The sequence below is a fragment of the Cyphellophora attinorum genome (genome assembly GCF_001299255.1).
Source record: "Cyphellophora attinorum strain CBS 131958 chromosome Unknown Contig43, whole genome shotgun sequence".
NCBI lineage: Eukaryota > Fungi > Ascomycota > Eurotiomycetes > Chaetothyriales > Cyphellophoraceae > Cyphellophora > Cyphellophora attinorum.
In genome coordinates this window covers 81,631-99,359 of record NW_017253271.1, presented here as the reverse complement: position 1 = coordinate 99,359, position 17,729 = coordinate 81,631, and the positions used below count along the sequence as shown (strand labels likewise).

Below are 17,729 nucleotides of genomic sequence, written 5' to 3'. Positions count from 1 at the left end.
GGGGCGGAAGGAGGAAGCTTGGTTCTTGCCAAGGTCTTCCTGCTCACCACGGACTCAGATCGACGCCTTCCCAGCCGCCTGGACACGTCTACATATTTCACTTTTTTTCAATCGCCACGTCGCGCACCACTTTCGCTGCATTCCTATGTCTTGGGTAACTTGAACTACGGCGTTCCGGTCTGCATGGTAATATACTGGATGTACACGATATGTTGGGCATAGCTTACCCTTACCCCTGATCATTACTTGTCCCATACTCAAAAACATGAAGACTCTCCGGCCCATATGGCGGCAATCGCGGAGTACCAAGTCCAGGTTCAGACCTCTCAGATCAAATCGGCTGCCGCCGTGGAGATATGCCTCAACTCAATTCGGCCAAACAAGCATAGACCCAAACGTCGACCCAGGCCCAAACCCGCCAGAGGAGGATGAGTCGCAAGGCAAGGGCAAGTCGAAGAAATGGCGCATCAACCCCAGCATCTTCAAGATGCTCGAGAGTGCCGCCACGACCTTCGCATCCATTGCCATCCTCGGCTTGGCAGGCTATTCCTACCATCTCTACTACAAACGAATGGTCCTCCGGAAAATGGAAACAGCCTTCACACCAGGCGACCCCATGCTGGACCTCGCCGCTCCACCTCCAATCAACAAGGTCCGCATCCTCGGCGAGGAAGCCGAAACCATCGACATTGACGAGGAGAATTGGATTCTCCGCCCCGAACAAGCCAAAGTCGACGAAATTATCCTCGGCGCCAGAACCGGCCGCTACTACCTCATCGTCGGCGAAAAGGGCACCGGCAAATCCACCATGATCCTCGAATCCATGCGCAAAGTCGAAGGCGAAGGCATATCCATGTTTGAAGCCCACGCCGACCTCGAAATCTTCCGCATCCGCCTCGGCAAAGCCCTAAACTATGACTTCCACGAAGACTACATCGGCTCTCTCTTCTCCATCCGCGGACCCCGCGACACCACCGCTCTCCTCGACATCGAGCGCGCCTTCAACAAAGTCGAGAAGATTGCCCTCGCCCGCCGCGACAAAGCCGCCAGCTCCCCGTCCTCTACAAAGAAAAAGGGTCCCCTAGTCATCATCGTCAACTGCATGCACCTAATCCGCGACGACGAAGACGGCCAAGACCTCATCGAACTCATGCAACAACGCGCCGAGCAATGGGCCGCCTCCAACCTCATCACCATGGTCTTCAACTCCGACGACTATTGGGTCTACGAGCGCCTCAAACGCTACGCCACCCGCATGGAAGTCCTCCCCATCCTCGACCTGCCCAAGAACAAAGCAATCTCCGCCCTGGCGCGCTTCCGCGCAAAATACTTCCCCCACGAAGACATCGACTCAGACATCCTCAGACAAGTCTACGACCAAGTCGGTGGGCGCACAAACTTCCTCAATCGCGTCGCGAAATCGAGCGATATGCTGCGCATGTGCCGCACCATCGTGGAGGCCGAAAAAACCTGGTTTCTCAACCAATGCGGCATTTTAGGTGCAGAGATGGACGACGACGTAATGGACCAGCAGAAATTCGCTTCCGCAGCCATGGTCCTCGCTCGGGCCCTCGTCGAGAAGTCCAAGGAACTCGACACAGAGTACGACGAAACACAGGGGCACATCCTCCCGCAGATTCCCCTTTACATCGCGCGCCAGATCATGACCCGCGCGGACTTTATTAAACAGTACGACCATGAAAATATCTTCACCATCGACTCCCGCGCTATGGTCCGCGCCGATTCAGTACCAATGATGAATGCCTTCAAGGAGATTGTCGCGGAGGAAGGCTTCAATGAGTATTTGGAAGCAACGCTCGATCGGATCTCGGCCATCGAGAGCATCAATCGAACGAAGGAGCTGACGATGAAGGATCTGTGGTTTGAGCAGAGGGATGAGCAGCGCGGAAAGTATGCGTTTGTGACGAGGGACAACAGAGGCCGGGAGACGGGCAGTATTGAGATGGTCGTCAGACCCAACGAGGCCAAGGACGAGAAGGACGACGACTGACTCCTTTCGGCGGGATTAGAGGTTGGCATTCGAGATCAGGATAGAAGCACATTGACTGTCAGCAGTCTAGTAAAGCTTGGACATATATTCGGAGGATCTTGTCGTTATCATTTGCATGTACATACATCGCATAAAAAGAATTTCGAAGGCTCCTTCCCGAGGGCAGGAGCCCATGCACGAGCGGCTCCCGTTCCCTCATTAAGAAAGACACTCCCCCATGCTATCGATGTGCCGTGCGCCATTGCCTGGTGTGCGTGCTTGACCGCTGCTACAGCGCACTGTGTTCCGACTCACCAAGGACGTCGTATAGTCTCGCCTCGCGCCAACGCAGCCTTCCTGTCCGCCTTGCGCGAATAAAAGCCTGCTTGCGGATCGCGAATGACTGGCAACCGCTGCTCACTACTCACAGTCTTGGTCCGTCGCCCAAAGTCATCGGTCCACAACATCTCCACCACGGGTCGGACTTGGCGTGCTTCCAGCGCCTTTCGGATCTCTTCGCCTGTCGGCCCAGGGTCTTCGTCGTCTTGCGCTCTAGACAAAGGCACGAGGAGTGTGCGCCACACGGAGCCCTCTTTCGCCGCATCTGCCTGATCTCCTCTCGCGCCTGTTCTTTGGCAAGGCGGTGTATGGCCAGGAAGCGCTTATACTCTACCTCCAACCCCATCAGCTGCGGCTCTGCGTCTTCTTCCGCGGAGGATCGGCAAGGGCATGAAGTCGTGGAGGCGAGGCCACTCCACCGCCGGCATTCCGCCTTTGTTGGCGCCTTTGGCGACACGGTGGGTGTGTCGAAGCGCATCCATTTCTTGAGCCCGCCAAGCCGAGTGAACTCCTCGCTGTAGTCGCACAGTTCCTCGGTGGCTGGGTCGAGCTTCATGAGGCGGAACCGGATGAAGTCTGGCTTTCGTTCTCTTGGGCCGTTTGGAACAATTATTACCACCTGCTGGCCATCAGGAGGATTTTCGAGGGATCTCGCGTAGCTGCTACGCCGTGTTTCAGGGCGGTGATGTTGGGCACACTGCCTGCGCGGACTAGAAGCCCCGGCATGGCTTCTTTTCTCACGTGGGTCAATGCAGAGGAAGCAGACCGGAATTCGATCTGGAGAGTGTCGCCGCGGCTTGATCTGCCACTTCTGCCGGCGTGAGCGTGTGAAGAGCGGTACTGGTGGGTGGTGGTTTTGTTGTGTAGAGGTGAGGACTCTTTTGTTGGTCTTAGGCACTGGGAGGAGGATGCGTGGATGTCGAAGGGCTGGATTGTAGCCTCGGGAGCGAAGGCGACTTTGCGTAGTCGTGGAGGCGGTGATGGGGTTGACGAATGGGATGACTCGGTGGATATAGTTGAGGTAGACGTCGTCTGTGGGTCTTTCTTGGTCGGTCGGAAGCTCTGGATGCATTTCCGTAAGTATGATTGTTTCTTGGTCTTACCTTGAGGCTTGACGCAGCAGGGTGTTATACATTCGGCGATGGAGGTAGAGAGTATCTTGTCTCTGAGCCAGTGACGCTTCTTTCGTGGTTTAGAGAAGGCCTGCACGAAGATCGCGTCTGCGAGTCCTTCTTGCAGTGCGACTTGCTCGACCTGAGGTGTCGTTGCGACAGGCTCGATCGGGTTGGACGCTCTTTCTGTGCTGCGCTCTTGCTGTATTGGTGTTTGGGTTTGAAACGATGTCGACTCTCTCGTCGAGCTTCCATCATCCTGTATCGAGTATTGGCTCTTCTTTCGTGTTGGCTGCTTGATGCTGCCATCTCTGCAGTCTTCTAAATCGTGAGCCAGCAAGAACGCGGCATCAGCAGATTTGATAGACTCACTCGAGTTGCGCTGAGCAACCACCGGCTTTTCCTCTGAGATCGCTGCGCGTCGCCCGGAGGCATCAACTGGCGGTACAATACCGTTGTCGCGCTTGCGCAGAGTGATCCCCTTGCCACAATGGCTGATCTTGTCAAGTAGTCTTCCCATAATGGTGGTTCGTGCTGAATGGGTTTGTTAGTAAAGGGTCCGTGCATGAGGTGGTAAGTCAAAGCTCGACGGTGTCGATGTCAACAAAGGTCCAGCGTCTTTTGTTTCTTTGTACTAGCGTGGTCGTCTTTCAAGTGATGGCGACCTCTTTCACGCTGTCACAATGATGGCGGCTAGCGACGGCTTTGTTGTCTCCAGGTGCTGCGATGGCGCTAGTCGCCTCGATGGCGGCACGAGAGAAGCTGGCGCAACTGTAATCAGGTGAGTCCACGGATGCCACTCAAGCAGTCAGATGAAAGTCTCTGCCATAGCCAGGTATGGTGAAGAAGGCAATCCCGATGCTCTACCATCTATAACTTGCTCTTCTTACTCTTCTCCTCCATTTCCTTCTTCTTCAGTGCAAACCTTTCGTACGGTGCTCCTTCCACAAACCTCTCCGACAGTGCGTCCATCGCGTTCTGCACAGCGATCATCCTTCCGTCCCTCAATGGCGCGTTCATCAAGCGCTTCGCCTCCATCATACTCTTCCCGTCGTTGATCTGAAGCTTCTCCTCAAGATACTTAGCCACATCCTGCTGAAACGACGATGTCGGGAAGATCTGGTTGACAAGCCCAGCGGTTTCGAGTTCTTGCGCAGTGAGCTTGCGACCCATCATGAGGAACTCGTTAGCGCGATGCACGCCGATTGATTGGGCGAAGTTGATGGCCGAGCCAAACTCGGGCACGAGGCCCAGGGCGGAGAAGGGCACTTGTAGCCAAGCGGAGTCTGAGGCGAGGAGGATATCGGCTGGTCACACCGTTAGCATGATGCATCGACCGTGCACATGTGTTTCATGCCCATGGGAAAGGGCAAGCACGACAGTGTCTCTTCCTTCATCTTCGTAGACTTACCAACACCAGGAAACCAAGCAGCGCCACCACCAACAGCAGGCCCGTTCAACGCCACAACCAGCACCTTCTTGTGATCGATCATGCTCCGCAGCATCTCTACAGCAAAGACAAACCGTCCCATATGATCGAGTTTCTTCTGAGCATCACTTAGTGAGCCACTATTGGCGGAGTCGCGCCCGGTGGCTTTCACATCGGCGCCTGCTGAGAACTGGGGTCGGTCATTGTTAGTTGAGTGTTATTGACAGGAGCTGTCGTGCGCAGCAGCTCTCCTTCTGACTTCCATCTCGGTTTGCTTGTCTCGGCAAATTCACCGCCTCGGCTCCTCCCAGACAGGTAAGATGCGTTAGGTACTACTCACAAATCTTCCCTCCCCAGTGATAACAGTAAACACGGTCTCAGGATGCTCGTTCAACTCCCTCAGCCCCGCAATGATGTCGAGCATAAGATTTCCGCCGAAGGCATTGAGGGACTTCGGCCGGTTGAGCTTGATAGTGCCGACTTTGTTGGAGTGGCTAAGAGAGAGGACTATGTCTTGATAGTTGTGTGGCGCCATCTTTGCTTCCCTTGACTTTGCTGGTGGTTGAGTCAACAAATGGATGTCATAGGGGCGTAAAGGATGACTCGTTGCTCTTCTTCTGGGAAAATTGTAGAGATATACGAAGAGCTCGGTCCAAGGTACAGTGCTTATGTGCAGGGGTGATACCACAGGAGACATTGCGAGAGCACCCCTGTTCATGACCCCGCAGGGCCTTTTGCCTCGGCACGTTGACCCCATCTAACGTAATGCTTCTGAACAAATGTCTTGATTAGTGTCAAGCCTCACGGGGAGGCCTCTTCAAGATGTGACGACCTGAATGTCACCGTACGGCTCCAAGCCCAGACAGCAAAGCGAGCTAGCCACACTGCTTCTCAATGACCGCCATGGCCACCTTCCCACGAACAACCCTCCACCCAACCCGCCTCCGCCAAATCGCCCTCGTCTCCCCGGACCTGCCCAAAGCCCGCCACCTCCTCACCACCATCTTCGGCGTCCCAGTAGTCTTCGTCGACCCAGCGTCGGGCAATGGGGTCTCGAGAACTTCCTCGTCAGCATCGGCGGCGACATCATCGAGGTCGTCGCCCCTTCTAAGCCTGGCACTACTGCTGGGAGGCTACTGGAGCGGAGGGGTGAGGGTGGGTATATGATTATTATGCAGACTGGCGATGCGGAGGCGCGGAGGAAGGAGGTTGAGGCCGCGGGCGGCCCTAAGGTCATCTTTGGGCATGAGTTTTCGCACCAGTATGAGAGCTGGGACGGAGAGAAGGACGAAGGATGGTGCATTCAGTATCATCCGAAGGGTACCAAGGGTGGGATGATGCCTGAGCTGGATTCGCATGCTGTGTGCGAGCGGAACTCGGATCCACTTGGGGAGAGGTTCTCGCCGTGGCATGCTTGTGGGAAGGAGTATGAGCGGTATGTCGAGTTGATGGAGGAGTCAGGTGAGTTGCATCTGCTGGGGTGCACATTGAGGCTGGCTGAGGGAGATGGCGACGTGGGAGGAGCGGCGAGGCAGTGGTCGGATCTGTTTGGGATTCCGTTGTCAAGAGGCGAGCTGGCGTTTACAAACGCACGGGTGGGTTTCGTGAAGGGTCAGGAGAAGAGGTCGGAGGGCCTCACTTTGATCACTATTGGGGTTGGGTCCGAGAACAGGTTGTCTGGCATATTGAACCGAGCACGTGAGGAAGGGCTCTGGCGGGCTGCTGACGGCAGCTTCCTCATGCTGGGAATAATGTGGAAGGTCGTGTTGCTCGACGGTTATATCAAGGCGAGGCTGTGAAGTCTGCTTCTCTGCGGTCAAAACACTTCACTGCCAGGGCGCTAGCATCCTCCTTCTCTGACAACCTCTGGATTACTCCTCATTCTCGGCCCACAGCACCATACCAACACAGTCCCAACGCAGCGCCCAGCACAATCGCAACCGCGGGTGGAACTTTGAACCACGCCACCTCACAATATGTCACCGCCGTAACCACAACCCACCACGGCTCTAATATCATACATGTCAGCATGAACACGTATTGGAGGAGCGCCAGACTCGAGAAATAGATCTCTCAGATTTCAGGGGCCACCCACCTTCCGCCAGACTCTGCCCCTGACTCTTCTCCGGTGTCAAATAACCAATCTCCCACAACCGGTACACCGCCGTAAACACCAGTCCCACCGCCGCGGCATTGATCCCGCGTAACGCACTTACGACCACCGGCTTTGTGCGCATAAACGCCCACAACCCTTGCACACCCAGCGTCAACAGCAATCCCGGAGCGAAAATGCCGACGAAGCCTAGCAATGCTCCCAGCAGCGAATGATGGCCCGTCCTCGCCATAGCGAGAGCAGACAAATAGACGGAGAAGTTGAAGTTGGCTGTAAGCGCGATTAGCCTTGTCTCAAAAGAACGGCGTATGCTCGAAGGTAGGATTGAAACATCAAAGAGAGCAACTTCGTTGTTATCCCGAGACATAGGTATGCTCGGGCAGTCTGCAAATAACGCTCGTTTACAAAAACAAGTTTGATCATGGGAGAGCGACTTACGGCCTGGTAAAGCCTGAATGATGGCAAGGCCCAGAAGGAAGTCCCGGGAGGAAACCCAGCCCGGGTCGACGACGTAGTCGCGGAGCAGGGGGATGACGACGGGACCGCCGCCGAATATTAGGATGCCTGCTTGGTACATGCTTGCCAGGACCTCAAAAGGCCGTGGCTTTTCGGTGATGAGGGCTCGGGAGACGACGAGGGCGATGAAGATTGCTGTTCAGATACGTTAGCGACAGTCAAAAGCTCAATACGTGTTGATGGCCTCTTACCAAAGGTCAGCGCAATCAAGCCGATTCCGGTCGAGATATTGATGCCGTAGAATTGCGGGTTAGATGTGCCATCGGCTGTGTCTAGAAGTCCTCGGTTCCGACCGTGGCGTCTGTTGGCGTCAGAGTCTGGAGTACTCGCTGCTCTGACCGCATGCTTGTCGTCTTCACCTTGTCGTGACGGGATTTGTCTTCGCTGTAGATTCTGCCCCTCTGGACCGACCATACCGGTCATCTCGAACCCCTCCGTTGCTTCATTCGTACCTGGGTTTGCCTCTTCCACCCTCTGCTCGCTCCGTTTCCTGCTCCGGCTCCATTTCGTCCTCATCCTCCCAACCCACCTCTCCCCCCAAACATCCCACCCCACACAAACCACCCCACCCGCCACAATCAACACTGGAAAATACCACAACGCATTATAGCACAACCCTGCACACCCGCCCCATATCACCAATACCCTAGTCATCCTGTCCCCAATCGCCTTGCTCGCCAACTGCACCGCCGCCAACGCGACCACACCCACCGTACTGGCATTCAGCCCGCTCAGCAGTGCATACACCGGGCCAGGCAGCGTCTCGCCCATACGGCTAACGCCCAGGGAGAGCCCATACATCACGATTGCGCCAGGGAGGGACCACAGCACGAAGACGAATAGTGCAGCAACCCACCCGGCGTGGAGCAGTGCGATGCTGAAAAGCATCTTCGTGGATGCGGGACCTGGAAGAGACTGGCTGACAGCGAAGAGCTCTTGGAAGGTCTGCTCGTCGAGCCATGGTTCATGGCCTGTGGCTGTTCTGTTGTCGGAAGTTGCTGAAGTTGGTGAGGATGATTGAACGAAGCGCCGGTGGAGGATGGTGAAGTGCATGGGTGGGCCGCCGAAGGCGGTGAAGCCGAGGTCCCAGGTGCGGTGGAAGACGGCGAGGAGGCGTGGGAGGAGTGGTGAGGAGTCTCGGGTCGGTTGGGGAGGTGGTGTGTCGAGGGGAGATGTTTGGCTGCTTGGCCCGCTGGGGTGGGAGATGGCGGCTTGGAGGTGTGTTGTCATGCCGGCAGTTAGCGTCTGAAGCTTTGAGATTTCAGCTGCTGCTGGAATTTGATCACAAACTTGAAGCGGTGCAAGTGTAGTGGTTGAAGACAACATCGTGTTCAGATATTACTTGGTATACTGCCGGTGACGTGCTCGATGGGTGGAGTTGCCAAGGCCCCTTCGACGTGTCTCACAATCAGCAGCAACTTCCTGGCAATCAGCGACGCCGGAAGACATTTAGACTTGTAGTGAGGACTTGAAGAGAGCGAATACGAAGTATTTGAGTGGTTGTGTTTCAATCTGAGTATAGACGCTGGAACGCTGCAGGATGAAATCCAAATCAATTGTGCAATCTCCCGGTAAGCAGCAGCAATATCACCTGCTCTGATATCTACACGGTCTCAATCTGCTTCTCTTCCACATCCTCGCGTCTCTTTCCGTCGTACTCCATACCGGGCTCACTCGCACTGTGACGGCGGAACTCGCGGTCCTCAGCCTGCGCTTCTGCCAGGACGACCTTGTGGGCCTTGCGAGCAGGAAGATTCGGCTCGAAGAGGCGATCCATCTTCTCGAGTGGGATGCCCTTCGTCTCTGGAACGAGGAAGAAGACAAAGACTGCCGCGCACAGCATCATCGACGCGAAGAAGAAGTAGACACCATAGTAGGCGGCATCAAAGAACTGAGGCGTGAAGCGGGCGACGATGAAGTTCCAAAACCAGTTGTTCGACGCGGCGAAGGCCTGGGCAAGAGTGCGGACGTTCTGATCGAACATCTCACTGTTGAGAACCCATGGAGTGCCGTTCCAGGACGGAGTATAGGAAGCGGTCCAGAGGTAGAAGAAGACCATTGCTGAAATGCCACCACTTGAGAGCGAAGCATCAGAGGCAGCGACGGAACGCGGGTCGCAACGGCGATGTAGCCACCGATGTACCACATGCATAGACTGCCAGCGACGGCGCCGTACATGAGGAGCGCGCGGCGGCCGAAGTGGTCGATGAGGTAGAGCAGCCAGACAAATGTGATTGTTGTCTTCACGACACCGAAGACGCCGGTTGTGAGTAGGCCGGTGGACGTTCCTGTAATGCCGATGGACTTGAAAACAGTGGGCGAGTAGTAGTTGATGGCGTTGATGCCTGTTCCGTTCTGCCAGAAGAAGAGGGAGCCACCAAGGAGGAAGCGGTAGGCGACACGGCGGTTGGTGAAGACAGTCTTGAATGGCTGCCAGAAGCCAAGACCCATCGTCTGGGCCTGGTGCTCGATTGCAGCATCGATGGCAGCGATCTCCTCTTGCATGTACACATGATCTCTTGGGAGCTTTCGAAGCCATTCGAGATTGGTGATGGCTTGCTCGCGGCGGCCACGTTGAAACAGCCAGCGAGGACTCTCCTTGATGACGATGGCTCCAACAACAAGCATACCAGCTGGGATGAGCTGCACAGCGAAGGGAATGAGCCACTGAGTGTGAGACGGCTTCATCGTCTGGTTGACACCGTAGTTGATCCAGAACCCGACTAAGCCGCCGATCTGCCAGCTCAGCTCGTACAGGCCAACAAGTCGTCCTCGGATGGCAGGTGGGCTGATTTCACTAGTCCTTGAATTAACTTGTGTCCATGTGCATCTAGGTATATTGCATGAGCTTACCTGCAGAAGATCGGGCTAATATTAGACGCAGCACCAATACCGATACCAGCGAGCACTCTGCCGCCGTAGATGAGACCGAGTCCACGTTCGCCATTAGCTCCAAGCATCATGCCGGCGCCGATTGTAAAGATTGTGGCGAAGATGATCAATGCCCATTTTCGGCCGTAATAGTGTCCAAAGGGGTAGGCGAAGAAGGAACCGAAGAACGCGCCCGCCTGATAGCAGGACACGATATTGGCCGACAGAAAGCTGACCTCTTTTGTTGACATCTTGTCGAAACCAAATTCGGTTCTGAATGATTTGAGGGCCAATGTGCCGCCAATGAAGGCAGAATCGTAGCCGATCATGATGGCCGCCGAGCCAGCAACAGCTGCGGTGAAGTACACTCTCCAGTTGTAAACATCCTTAGGCGTAGGCCTGTCCTCAACAAGGGAAAGGAGACCCATGTTGACGTTCGGTAAGTAGTCGATAGCCTAGTCGTCGTAATTATTGTGTAGTGATGGAGTCAGTGATGTTTCGAGCTGCCTGGCGGAAGAAGATCTCAACCTGGAGGAGATTCCATCTGATATAGGTCAGATGCAACCCAGAGTGGCGGATCAAGCACCATTGGGAGACCAGGCCCATCCAGGCGAGGAGTAAGCTCTGGAACAAGCACTCCGCATCGATGCTAAGTTTTGCTTTGGTGACATTTTTCCGGGGTATGGATGAACGTGGCCGCGGAGGCGAGCTAGTAGTCGATCGGCAAGGAAATGCTTGTGTCAGACAAAAGAAGGGGCTTCGATCCCCGCTGATCTCTACCGAAGGTAGAGCCTTGAGCGGGGTGAATTCATGTCTGACCGAGGACGGGAAGCCTCTCGTGATGAATGGAGACGGTCTTGAGTTGAGCGGCAAAAGACTTCTCCGCTTCAATGTCAGATGGAAGCTCGTCCGATCTAGCCGACGGCACTTCTGGCGGAAACATAGCAGCAACGAAGCGGATCCGTGCCTTCACATCTTCATCCACGTGCGGTTGAGGCAGCAACGTCAGGCAGGCTTCCGAAAGGTGGAAGGTATGCGGGACCGTATGCGAGCCGATCCAACAGCTACCCCAGAGTCCCTGGAGAACGTCGTATGCCTTGATGCGCAAACGCCTTGGCATAAGCAATCGTAGGTGAGGTTATAGAACGTGAAAAATCTGAAGAGCAGGAGAAGAGCTTCCAGGCAGTCCACACGGGCAATAAGGACATCCTGAAGCAACTCCGATCGAGTTGAGCTGAACCGTGGAGTACTGAACGCTAATTGCACTACGAAGGCTCGAACACAGTCGACAGCAACATTGCTTGACACAAAGGCGACGAGGTGTCTGACCTACCTGATCCCCTACACACATACAGCGCAACCAAGACATCATGCCTGTGGCTATCGATACACAGGCTCAGCCGCCACCGGCTGGCAGCGATGCAGAGGCGTTCACACCTCCATCAGTATCACACGTACCTAACGTCGCATACCTGATCGGCCATCCCATCGCACACTCCTCCTCGCCAGCCCTCCACGATTCAATATCAGCGACATCAGAGTTCCCGTATGCTCAAGTTCTCGTCGAGACGAAAGACTTGTTGAGTTCTCTCAGATATCTGCGCGACCACCCGTCAACTCCACGACTCTTGGGCTCCGGCGTCACCATGCCCCACAAAGTCGCCGTGATTCCTCATCTGGACGATCTTACAGACGAAGCCAAAGCCGTAGGAGCTGTCAACACCATCTTCTTCCGCAGAAACGACATCAAAGATGGACCACTCCGATTCACCGGCCATAACACTGACACCATCGGCATCCGCGACGCGTTCCGCTTCAATGTGTCTTCCGAGACCCTCAATTCATGTAGAGGTCGACCTGGCCTGATTGTCGGAGGCGGAGGCACATGCCGCGCGGCGATCTACGCCCTCCAGCAGTTTCTTGGCTGCAGCAAGATATACATCGTCAATCGCGATGCCTCTGAGGTTGAAGCCGTGCTCAAAGAGTGCCGAGCAAGGAATGCCGCCGAGCATCTCGTACATGTCGCCACACTGGATCAAGCAGAGGGTCTCGAGGCGCCTGGACTCATAGTGAGTGCCGTACCTGACTTCGAGCCAAAGACGCCCGAGGAGAAGACAGCAAGAGCCATCTTGTCAAGTTTCCTGAACCAGCAACAGCAGCAAGGTCTCAAAGGAGGGCTGGTCGAGATGTGCTACCATCCGTCGCCGGATACACATATTAGTAGGATGGCTGCAGAGGCGGGCTGGAAGGTGATCGGAGGCATTGAAGCGATGATTGGGCAAGGCTTGGAGCAATCCAAGTTGTGGACGGGAATCGAGGTCACGGAGAAGTTGAGAGATGCGGCGAGGAAAGCCGTGCGGCCAAAGCACTGAATCGAGCTGGACGCTGCCTTTTTGACTGCGTTCGGGTCGAGGCATAATTGTGAAGCATGGTTTGGGCGTCTGAAACATTCTATCATGAACACGCATTGAGCATGGCAACGAGGTACAGTAATGCAGTGCTCGGTTGCGCCTGGCAACCAGACTTCTCTGACTCACCACTTCACTCAACATGCTTCATATATTTCAAACGCCAAATTCTCCTCCAACAATCGCACCAAATTACTCAAGGTCTGCGATATGTGTTGCTTGAGCCGAAAAAACTCTTACGATACAGCACGTGGAAATTCACCCTCACTTTCGCTCGAAGTGTGTGTCCTGTTAGGAGTTTCTGACCTTGGCATGTACCCTCTCGAATGTACCCTCTCGAGTTCATCTCGAGACCTGGTGTTTGAGACCTGGTGTGTTGGTTAGTTTTTGCTTTTTGGAAGACTGCGGATGGCTGGACAGCGTGGTGCGGATGTCATATGTTTATGCTGGCTTGCTCATGGGAAAGTCACATGGAAGTCACGGTGTGATAATAGATTACGAGTCCTTCAGCCAGTACGAAATCAATCCATACACAGTCATGAAAGCCGGTCAATTCGCTCCTCGAACTCGAATCGTGATGATTAGATGTTTTGTATCGACGGGTGTTTGTATCTGATCGACTCCGTACGCCATGCTATACTCATGCTGTAGAAATGCATCTTCCATCCCATCGCAATGATAATGCTTCAAGACCGAAGCAGGATAATATCACCTACCGGCTGTTCAATGCGCCTGCAACACCTGAGGTGTCGTCCAACTCTGCTTGTGTGCGGACTCGGGCCTCGATGTAGGAGTCGAGGCTCTTGGCCCTTGCGTCTTGAGAAGCGGCGAAGCTGTCCCAGAGGGAGGCTTTGCTGAGGCCTGAGTCGTGATATCGCAATCTTTCGAACTGTTTGCCGCAGCGCGCTCTTCGTTTGCGATGGCGGACGTGCTCTTGGGCAACCAGCCAGTCGCCCAGCGCTCCTCATACTCCCAGCCCATCGCTTCGCATATCTTTCTCCAACTCTTCTGCGCCCTCTGGGCATGCTCTATGGGCACATGCTCGCCTTGTTCGTGCGCAGTCCGCGAGAAGAATTCGAATGCTACGTAGCCTTCGTACCCGACGTCCTCAATAGCCTTGAGGATCTCGGTAACAGGCAGATAGCCTCTCTCTTCGAACGGAAATAGCCTCGCGTTCCGACTCCATGACATCCTCGGCACCTGATCAGCGTTGTGGAATGGGTGACCTTCAACGAGTGGCGCATCTAGCCGCTCGCCGTCGACAGCTTCGATGTAGAAAATCTTTGAAGGGTCGAGGCGAGTGCGTAGGTTGTGTAGCGTGGTGGTAAGCTGTTCCTCGGCGTTCGGCGTCTTCCCCGACGGTGCAGTAGGGTCAGCGTACTCCCGCCCCAAGAGGTTGAATGTGTCAAGGCAAGTCCCGAAGTTCGGCCTGTCGACTGCGAGGACGAGGTCCCAGACATCTGTCCAGAAGGAATGATGTGTTGCCCAGCATAGTGCCTCGTGAGCGAACCGGATGGGCGGCGTGTGGCTTAGCCCTACATCGCAGAGTTCTTGCAGATCGGCGATGATCAGGTCCCGCGATGAGCAGCATTCTGCGGCAGGTAGATATGAGGAGGGAACTTGAATCAGATCTGTTTTAAGATTCTGGGCAAGACGGATCCAGAAATACAATTCCTGTATGCGCGAGGCGTGGGCTTTGCGGTCTACGAGGCCCTCGTAGTTAGCGAAGGGCTGTAGACATATAATGAAGAGGTCGAGTTGTGCGCAGAGGTCGGCGATTCTGGTTGCAGCGGCGAGGAGGGATGACTCCTTGGTTAGAGAGGCGTCTGTCCGCCGAAGGTCTTGGGCGAGCAATTCGAGGTCTTCGTAGAATATCTCAACTGCCTCGAAGCCATACTCGGCACATAGAGCTAGCTTGTGCTCAATTCGATGATGGGGCGCGCGGCCAAAGGACTGTGATGCCACTGCTGGACGGAACCTAGGTGCCATGTCCGGTCACGTGGGACAGGATAGGACTCGTGATGTGCTCGAAGAGGCCTGGTTACACGATACTTTCCTGGGTACTGTGGCTTGACGCGGTTCAAAGGTGTATACTACGTATGCCCGTACACTGTATGCTGCTTCGAGCTTGGAACCAACAGTTCACACGTCTATAAGGAATACCCAGCGCCCGTGAGATTCTGCGCTTTTCTTACCTAGTGGCTGCTGCATTGGCAGTCAGGTATCGCGGACATTAGCAGATCCGCTGAGTATTGCAGCTGGAAGGCCATCGCGGCAGTGTCGCAGGAGCGCTCAGGCTATCGCCGGATATCGTTGCTCCTTTCATTGTGGTCGTTATCAGAAAATGCCTGAACGGAGCCCAGAATGCATTGCGTCAAAGCCAAAGAGTTGCAAAAGGATACTCCGGTGATGGAGTGGAAATGAGGTGCAAGCCGCCGGAGAAGACCTTAGCCGTCGCGGCTTCCCCAAAATCGAGTCTCGAACCAAGCTATGCCGAGTGAGCAGTTCACCACGAACGTTGTCTCAGGTTGTGACACTAGAGTCTCTCCGCCGTACTTGTGATGACGCGGAGGACGACGGTCCAGGCGATCAACCTTCGTGAGCGGTAGGCAGCTCCACCAGCTTCTGCACCAAATGGCAGAGGTGACTGTCGTCTTAAATTTGCGTTCAATCTATGCCGCGCACCATTAGGTTCGCCACGTTATGGGAAAGGTGGCAGGCGTCAGTCACCGGGGTGGGCCTCGCAAAGAAGTTGAGAATGAAGTGTAAAAGATACATTAAACAAGTTGTCTATGGATTGACGCACCCACTCATGCCTTCGTTTCCACCGCGGTCTGCTCAACACCTCCTGACGTCTCCCGGAACACTGGGCCCGGATGCGCGATCGCCAGACAAGTCGCAGCCAGGATGATCATGACACTCTCCAGTGCAATGAAAGGCGCCTCCTCGCGGATGATGTCGCTGCCAGGCCCAGTGTAGCCTCCCTTCAGCTCTGCAATTCTGTACCCACATCGAATGAGGATGAACAGGATTGCTGCGGCAAGGAAGAAGATGAATAGCTTGAAGCTTCTCGACAGAGGAATCGCGGTCTCAGATCCTGCTCGCTTGCGGCCTTTTGCTGCACGGATGGCGTAGTCTGTCGCCAGAGCGATGAAGACACACAGTGTGACCACCTGGAAGCTCAGACCGGCAATACTGACGTCCACGGCAACGTTGCTGCCACCGCTGGAGCTGGAGGAGAGCCCACCGCCTGTGCCCTGCAGGGATAAGGAAATGAGGTCGCAGGGGATGAAGATGTAGTAGTATGCCTTCGGTGGTATTCTCGAGTATTCTCGTCCGATGTAGACGATGATCTTGGCCAGGGTGAAGTATATGGCGGCTGAGAAAAATGCTGGACCCAGGGTGATTGTGGTGATCTGGAGCATGAAGCCGTTGAACGAGAAGGGGTTGATCCACAGCATAATCCTTCCGCCATAGCCTAGGATCTCACAGATGAAACCGAAGATCATGGCGCCGGAAAACCACCATGTTCGCCATCGGAACCCGCGGACGGCTTCGACTGCGAGGAAGAGGAAGAAGATGATCAGGAATATGATGTTGGCTGGCAGTGATGGTCGGTAGGCGTAAACGGAGGCGGAGGCAGGACAATAGTAGGGCGAGGACGTGTCCAGGACGCAATTGGCGTCGGGGCCATAGGAGATGAGATCGCTTTGGGGTACTAGCGTCGTCATGTTTGCTGATCGATCGTGTGCTATGTCCAGAGATTTGCGACTTGAGGCTGTTGTTAAGAGGACTTGTAAGTTGTTATCTGCAAGTGTTGTTTGGTGGATTGTTTGATGGAGATTCATATGAACGAAGGGATCACGGTGCGATACTTATCTTCCCACGAATTGATGCATTTCATTGACGTATAGCACGTATTTTGGGCAACCATGTGTTGCACATAGATAGATACAAGCAGCGCCTCAAGGACGACCAAACACAACCTATTGCGATTGGCCGGAAGCGCTGATCTTTGGAAGCAAAGCTCGCGTTTGCTGCCGCTTCTAAAGATACCCGAAATCAGGGGGTCGCGATCGAGCCCTCCTGCCATACAAAAAGACAGCAGTCAACCTTTATCATGACGACAGCAGTGGTCGCTAAGTCGCTGAAAGCGACCATACTTGATTGAGCCTCGATTGCGATTGGCTGAATGGGACGGGCGGTGCCAGAATTATGGGCCTGAGCATCTTGCTGTCACTGCAACGGCCGGGTGTCCTTTAGTTGGGTGCTTCGCGGCCGTTAGATCTGGTCAACGTTATATATGCAGTGTCTGCATGAAATCGAGACCATGGTATGCGTTCCCAGATCGCGAGTTTACCACTTGTTTGATCCTTGTATGGGGCTGGTTTATATCCTTTCGGCCCCCACAAGCATTGGATGGCCGGTGATGTGGTGCGTGCAAGTCCTGAGCAGTTTCTAATGGAATCAGCAGAAACGTTTCTTTCGGCGCATGTGACATGACATGATGGGTGCAGGTCGTCGAGAGACCCTACAACAGTGCAATGCACCGCCTTACTGACCTTCATGACCAGGCAACCTGATCAGCGCCGTCATCAGTTGTGGTTGATTTTGGCTGTGACGCCAGCACCAGCATCCTGACTGTTCGACGTCGCAGTCGATCGAGCATTGACGTCCAGAACGACGTGCAGCGAGCGACTGGCGGCAGGCATGAACAGTGATGCTTGTTGTGTTGTATCAGAATCGGGGCTCAATCGCGAGGCCCGCATGACGCGTTTGAGATTGGAGACGCGATCCCAGACTTGGCCTCGGGCGGGGAACTGATTCCGTCGCTTCAGAAAATCCGAGACGAACCTCGAGCGGCCACTGTTCCTTCCTCTGCACTCCCAGAAACATATTCCGTGTACTCCTTCCACTCTTGCACATCGCGCATCTGATAGCTTCGCGCGGG

The 17,729-nt window shown here is 54.8% G+C and overlaps 8 protein-coding genes across 8 annotated transcripts; 3 read left to right on the top strand and 5 right to left on the bottom strand.

The window, feature by feature from the left end:
- Nucleotides 1–265: 265 nt before the first annotated feature.
- AB675_10149 (uncharacterized protein) lies at nt 266–2,011 on the top strand (the record flags this gene model as incomplete). The annotated part of the gene is made up of 1 exon (XM_018138900.1): nt 266–2,011. One exon carries the CDS (start codon nt 266–268, stop codon nt 2,009–2,011), a length of 1,746 nt encoding a protein of 581 aa, XP_017995183.1.
- A 290-nt stretch (nt 2,012–2,301) lies between these two features.
- AB675_10148 (Enoyl-CoA delta isomerase 2, mitochondrial) lies at nt 2,302–5,405 on the bottom strand (the record flags this gene model as incomplete). Its single annotated transcript, XM_018138899.1, has 6 exons — nt 2,302–2,608; nt 2,659–2,948; nt 2,996–3,975; nt 4,332–4,748; nt 4,853–5,060; nt 5,211–5,405. The coding sequence occupies 6 exons, from the start codon at nt 5,403–5,405 to the stop codon at nt 2,302–2,304; spliced, it is 2,397 nt and encodes a 798-aa protein (XP_017995124.1).
- A 301-nt stretch (nt 5,406–5,706) lies between these two features.
- Nucleotides 5,707–6,669, top strand: AB675_10147 (uncharacterized protein; the record flags this gene model as incomplete). The annotated part of the gene is made up of 1 exon (XM_018138898.1): nt 5,707–6,669. One exon carries the CDS (start codon nt 5,707–5,709, stop codon nt 6,667–6,669), a length of 963 nt encoding a protein of 320 aa, XP_017995168.1.
- Nucleotides 6,670–6,748: 79 nt separating this feature from the next.
- AB675_10146 (uncharacterized protein) lies at nt 6,749–8,729 on the bottom strand (the record flags this gene model as incomplete). Its single annotated transcript, XM_018138897.1, has 4 exons — nt 6,749–6,879; nt 6,966–7,253; nt 7,422–7,634; nt 7,691–8,729. The coding sequence occupies 4 exons, from the start codon at nt 8,727–8,729 to the stop codon at nt 6,749–6,751; spliced, it is 1,671 nt and encodes a 556-aa protein (XP_017995152.1).
- Nucleotides 8,730–9,102: 373 nt separating this feature from the next.
- AB675_10145 (putative quinate permease) lies at nt 9,103–10,798 on the bottom strand (the record flags this gene model as incomplete). The annotated part of the gene is made up of 3 exons (XM_018138896.1): nt 9,103–9,574; nt 9,604–10,296; nt 10,353–10,798. 3 exons carry the CDS (start codon nt 10,796–10,798, stop codon nt 9,103–9,105), a joined length of 1,611 nt encoding a protein of 536 aa, XP_017995161.1.
- Nucleotides 10,799–11,740: 942 nt separating this feature from the next.
- AB675_10144 (Quinate dehydrogenase) lies at nt 11,741–12,742 on the top strand (the record flags this gene model as incomplete). Its single annotated transcript, XM_018138895.1, has 1 exon — nt 11,741–12,742. The coding sequence occupies one exon, from the start codon at nt 11,741–11,743 to the stop codon at nt 12,740–12,742; it is 1,002 nt and encodes a 333-aa protein (XP_017995126.1).
- A 759-nt stretch (nt 12,743–13,501) lies between these two features.
- AB675_10143 (3-dehydroshikimate dehydratase) lies at nt 13,502–14,767 on the bottom strand (the record flags this gene model as incomplete). The annotated part of the gene is made up of 1 exon (XM_018138894.1): nt 13,502–14,767. The coding sequence occupies one exon, from the start codon at nt 14,765–14,767 to the stop codon at nt 13,502–13,504; it is 1,266 nt and encodes a 421-aa protein (XP_017995185.1).
- Nucleotides 14,768–15,588: 821 nt separating this feature from the next.
- AB675_10142 (Sphingoid long-chain base transporter RSB1) lies at nt 15,589–16,509 on the bottom strand (the record flags this gene model as incomplete). Its single annotated transcript, XM_018138893.1, has 1 exon — nt 15,589–16,509. One exon carries the CDS (start codon nt 16,507–16,509, stop codon nt 15,589–15,591), a length of 921 nt encoding a protein of 306 aa, XP_017995154.1.
- Nucleotides 16,510–17,729: the final 1,220 nt, after the last annotated feature.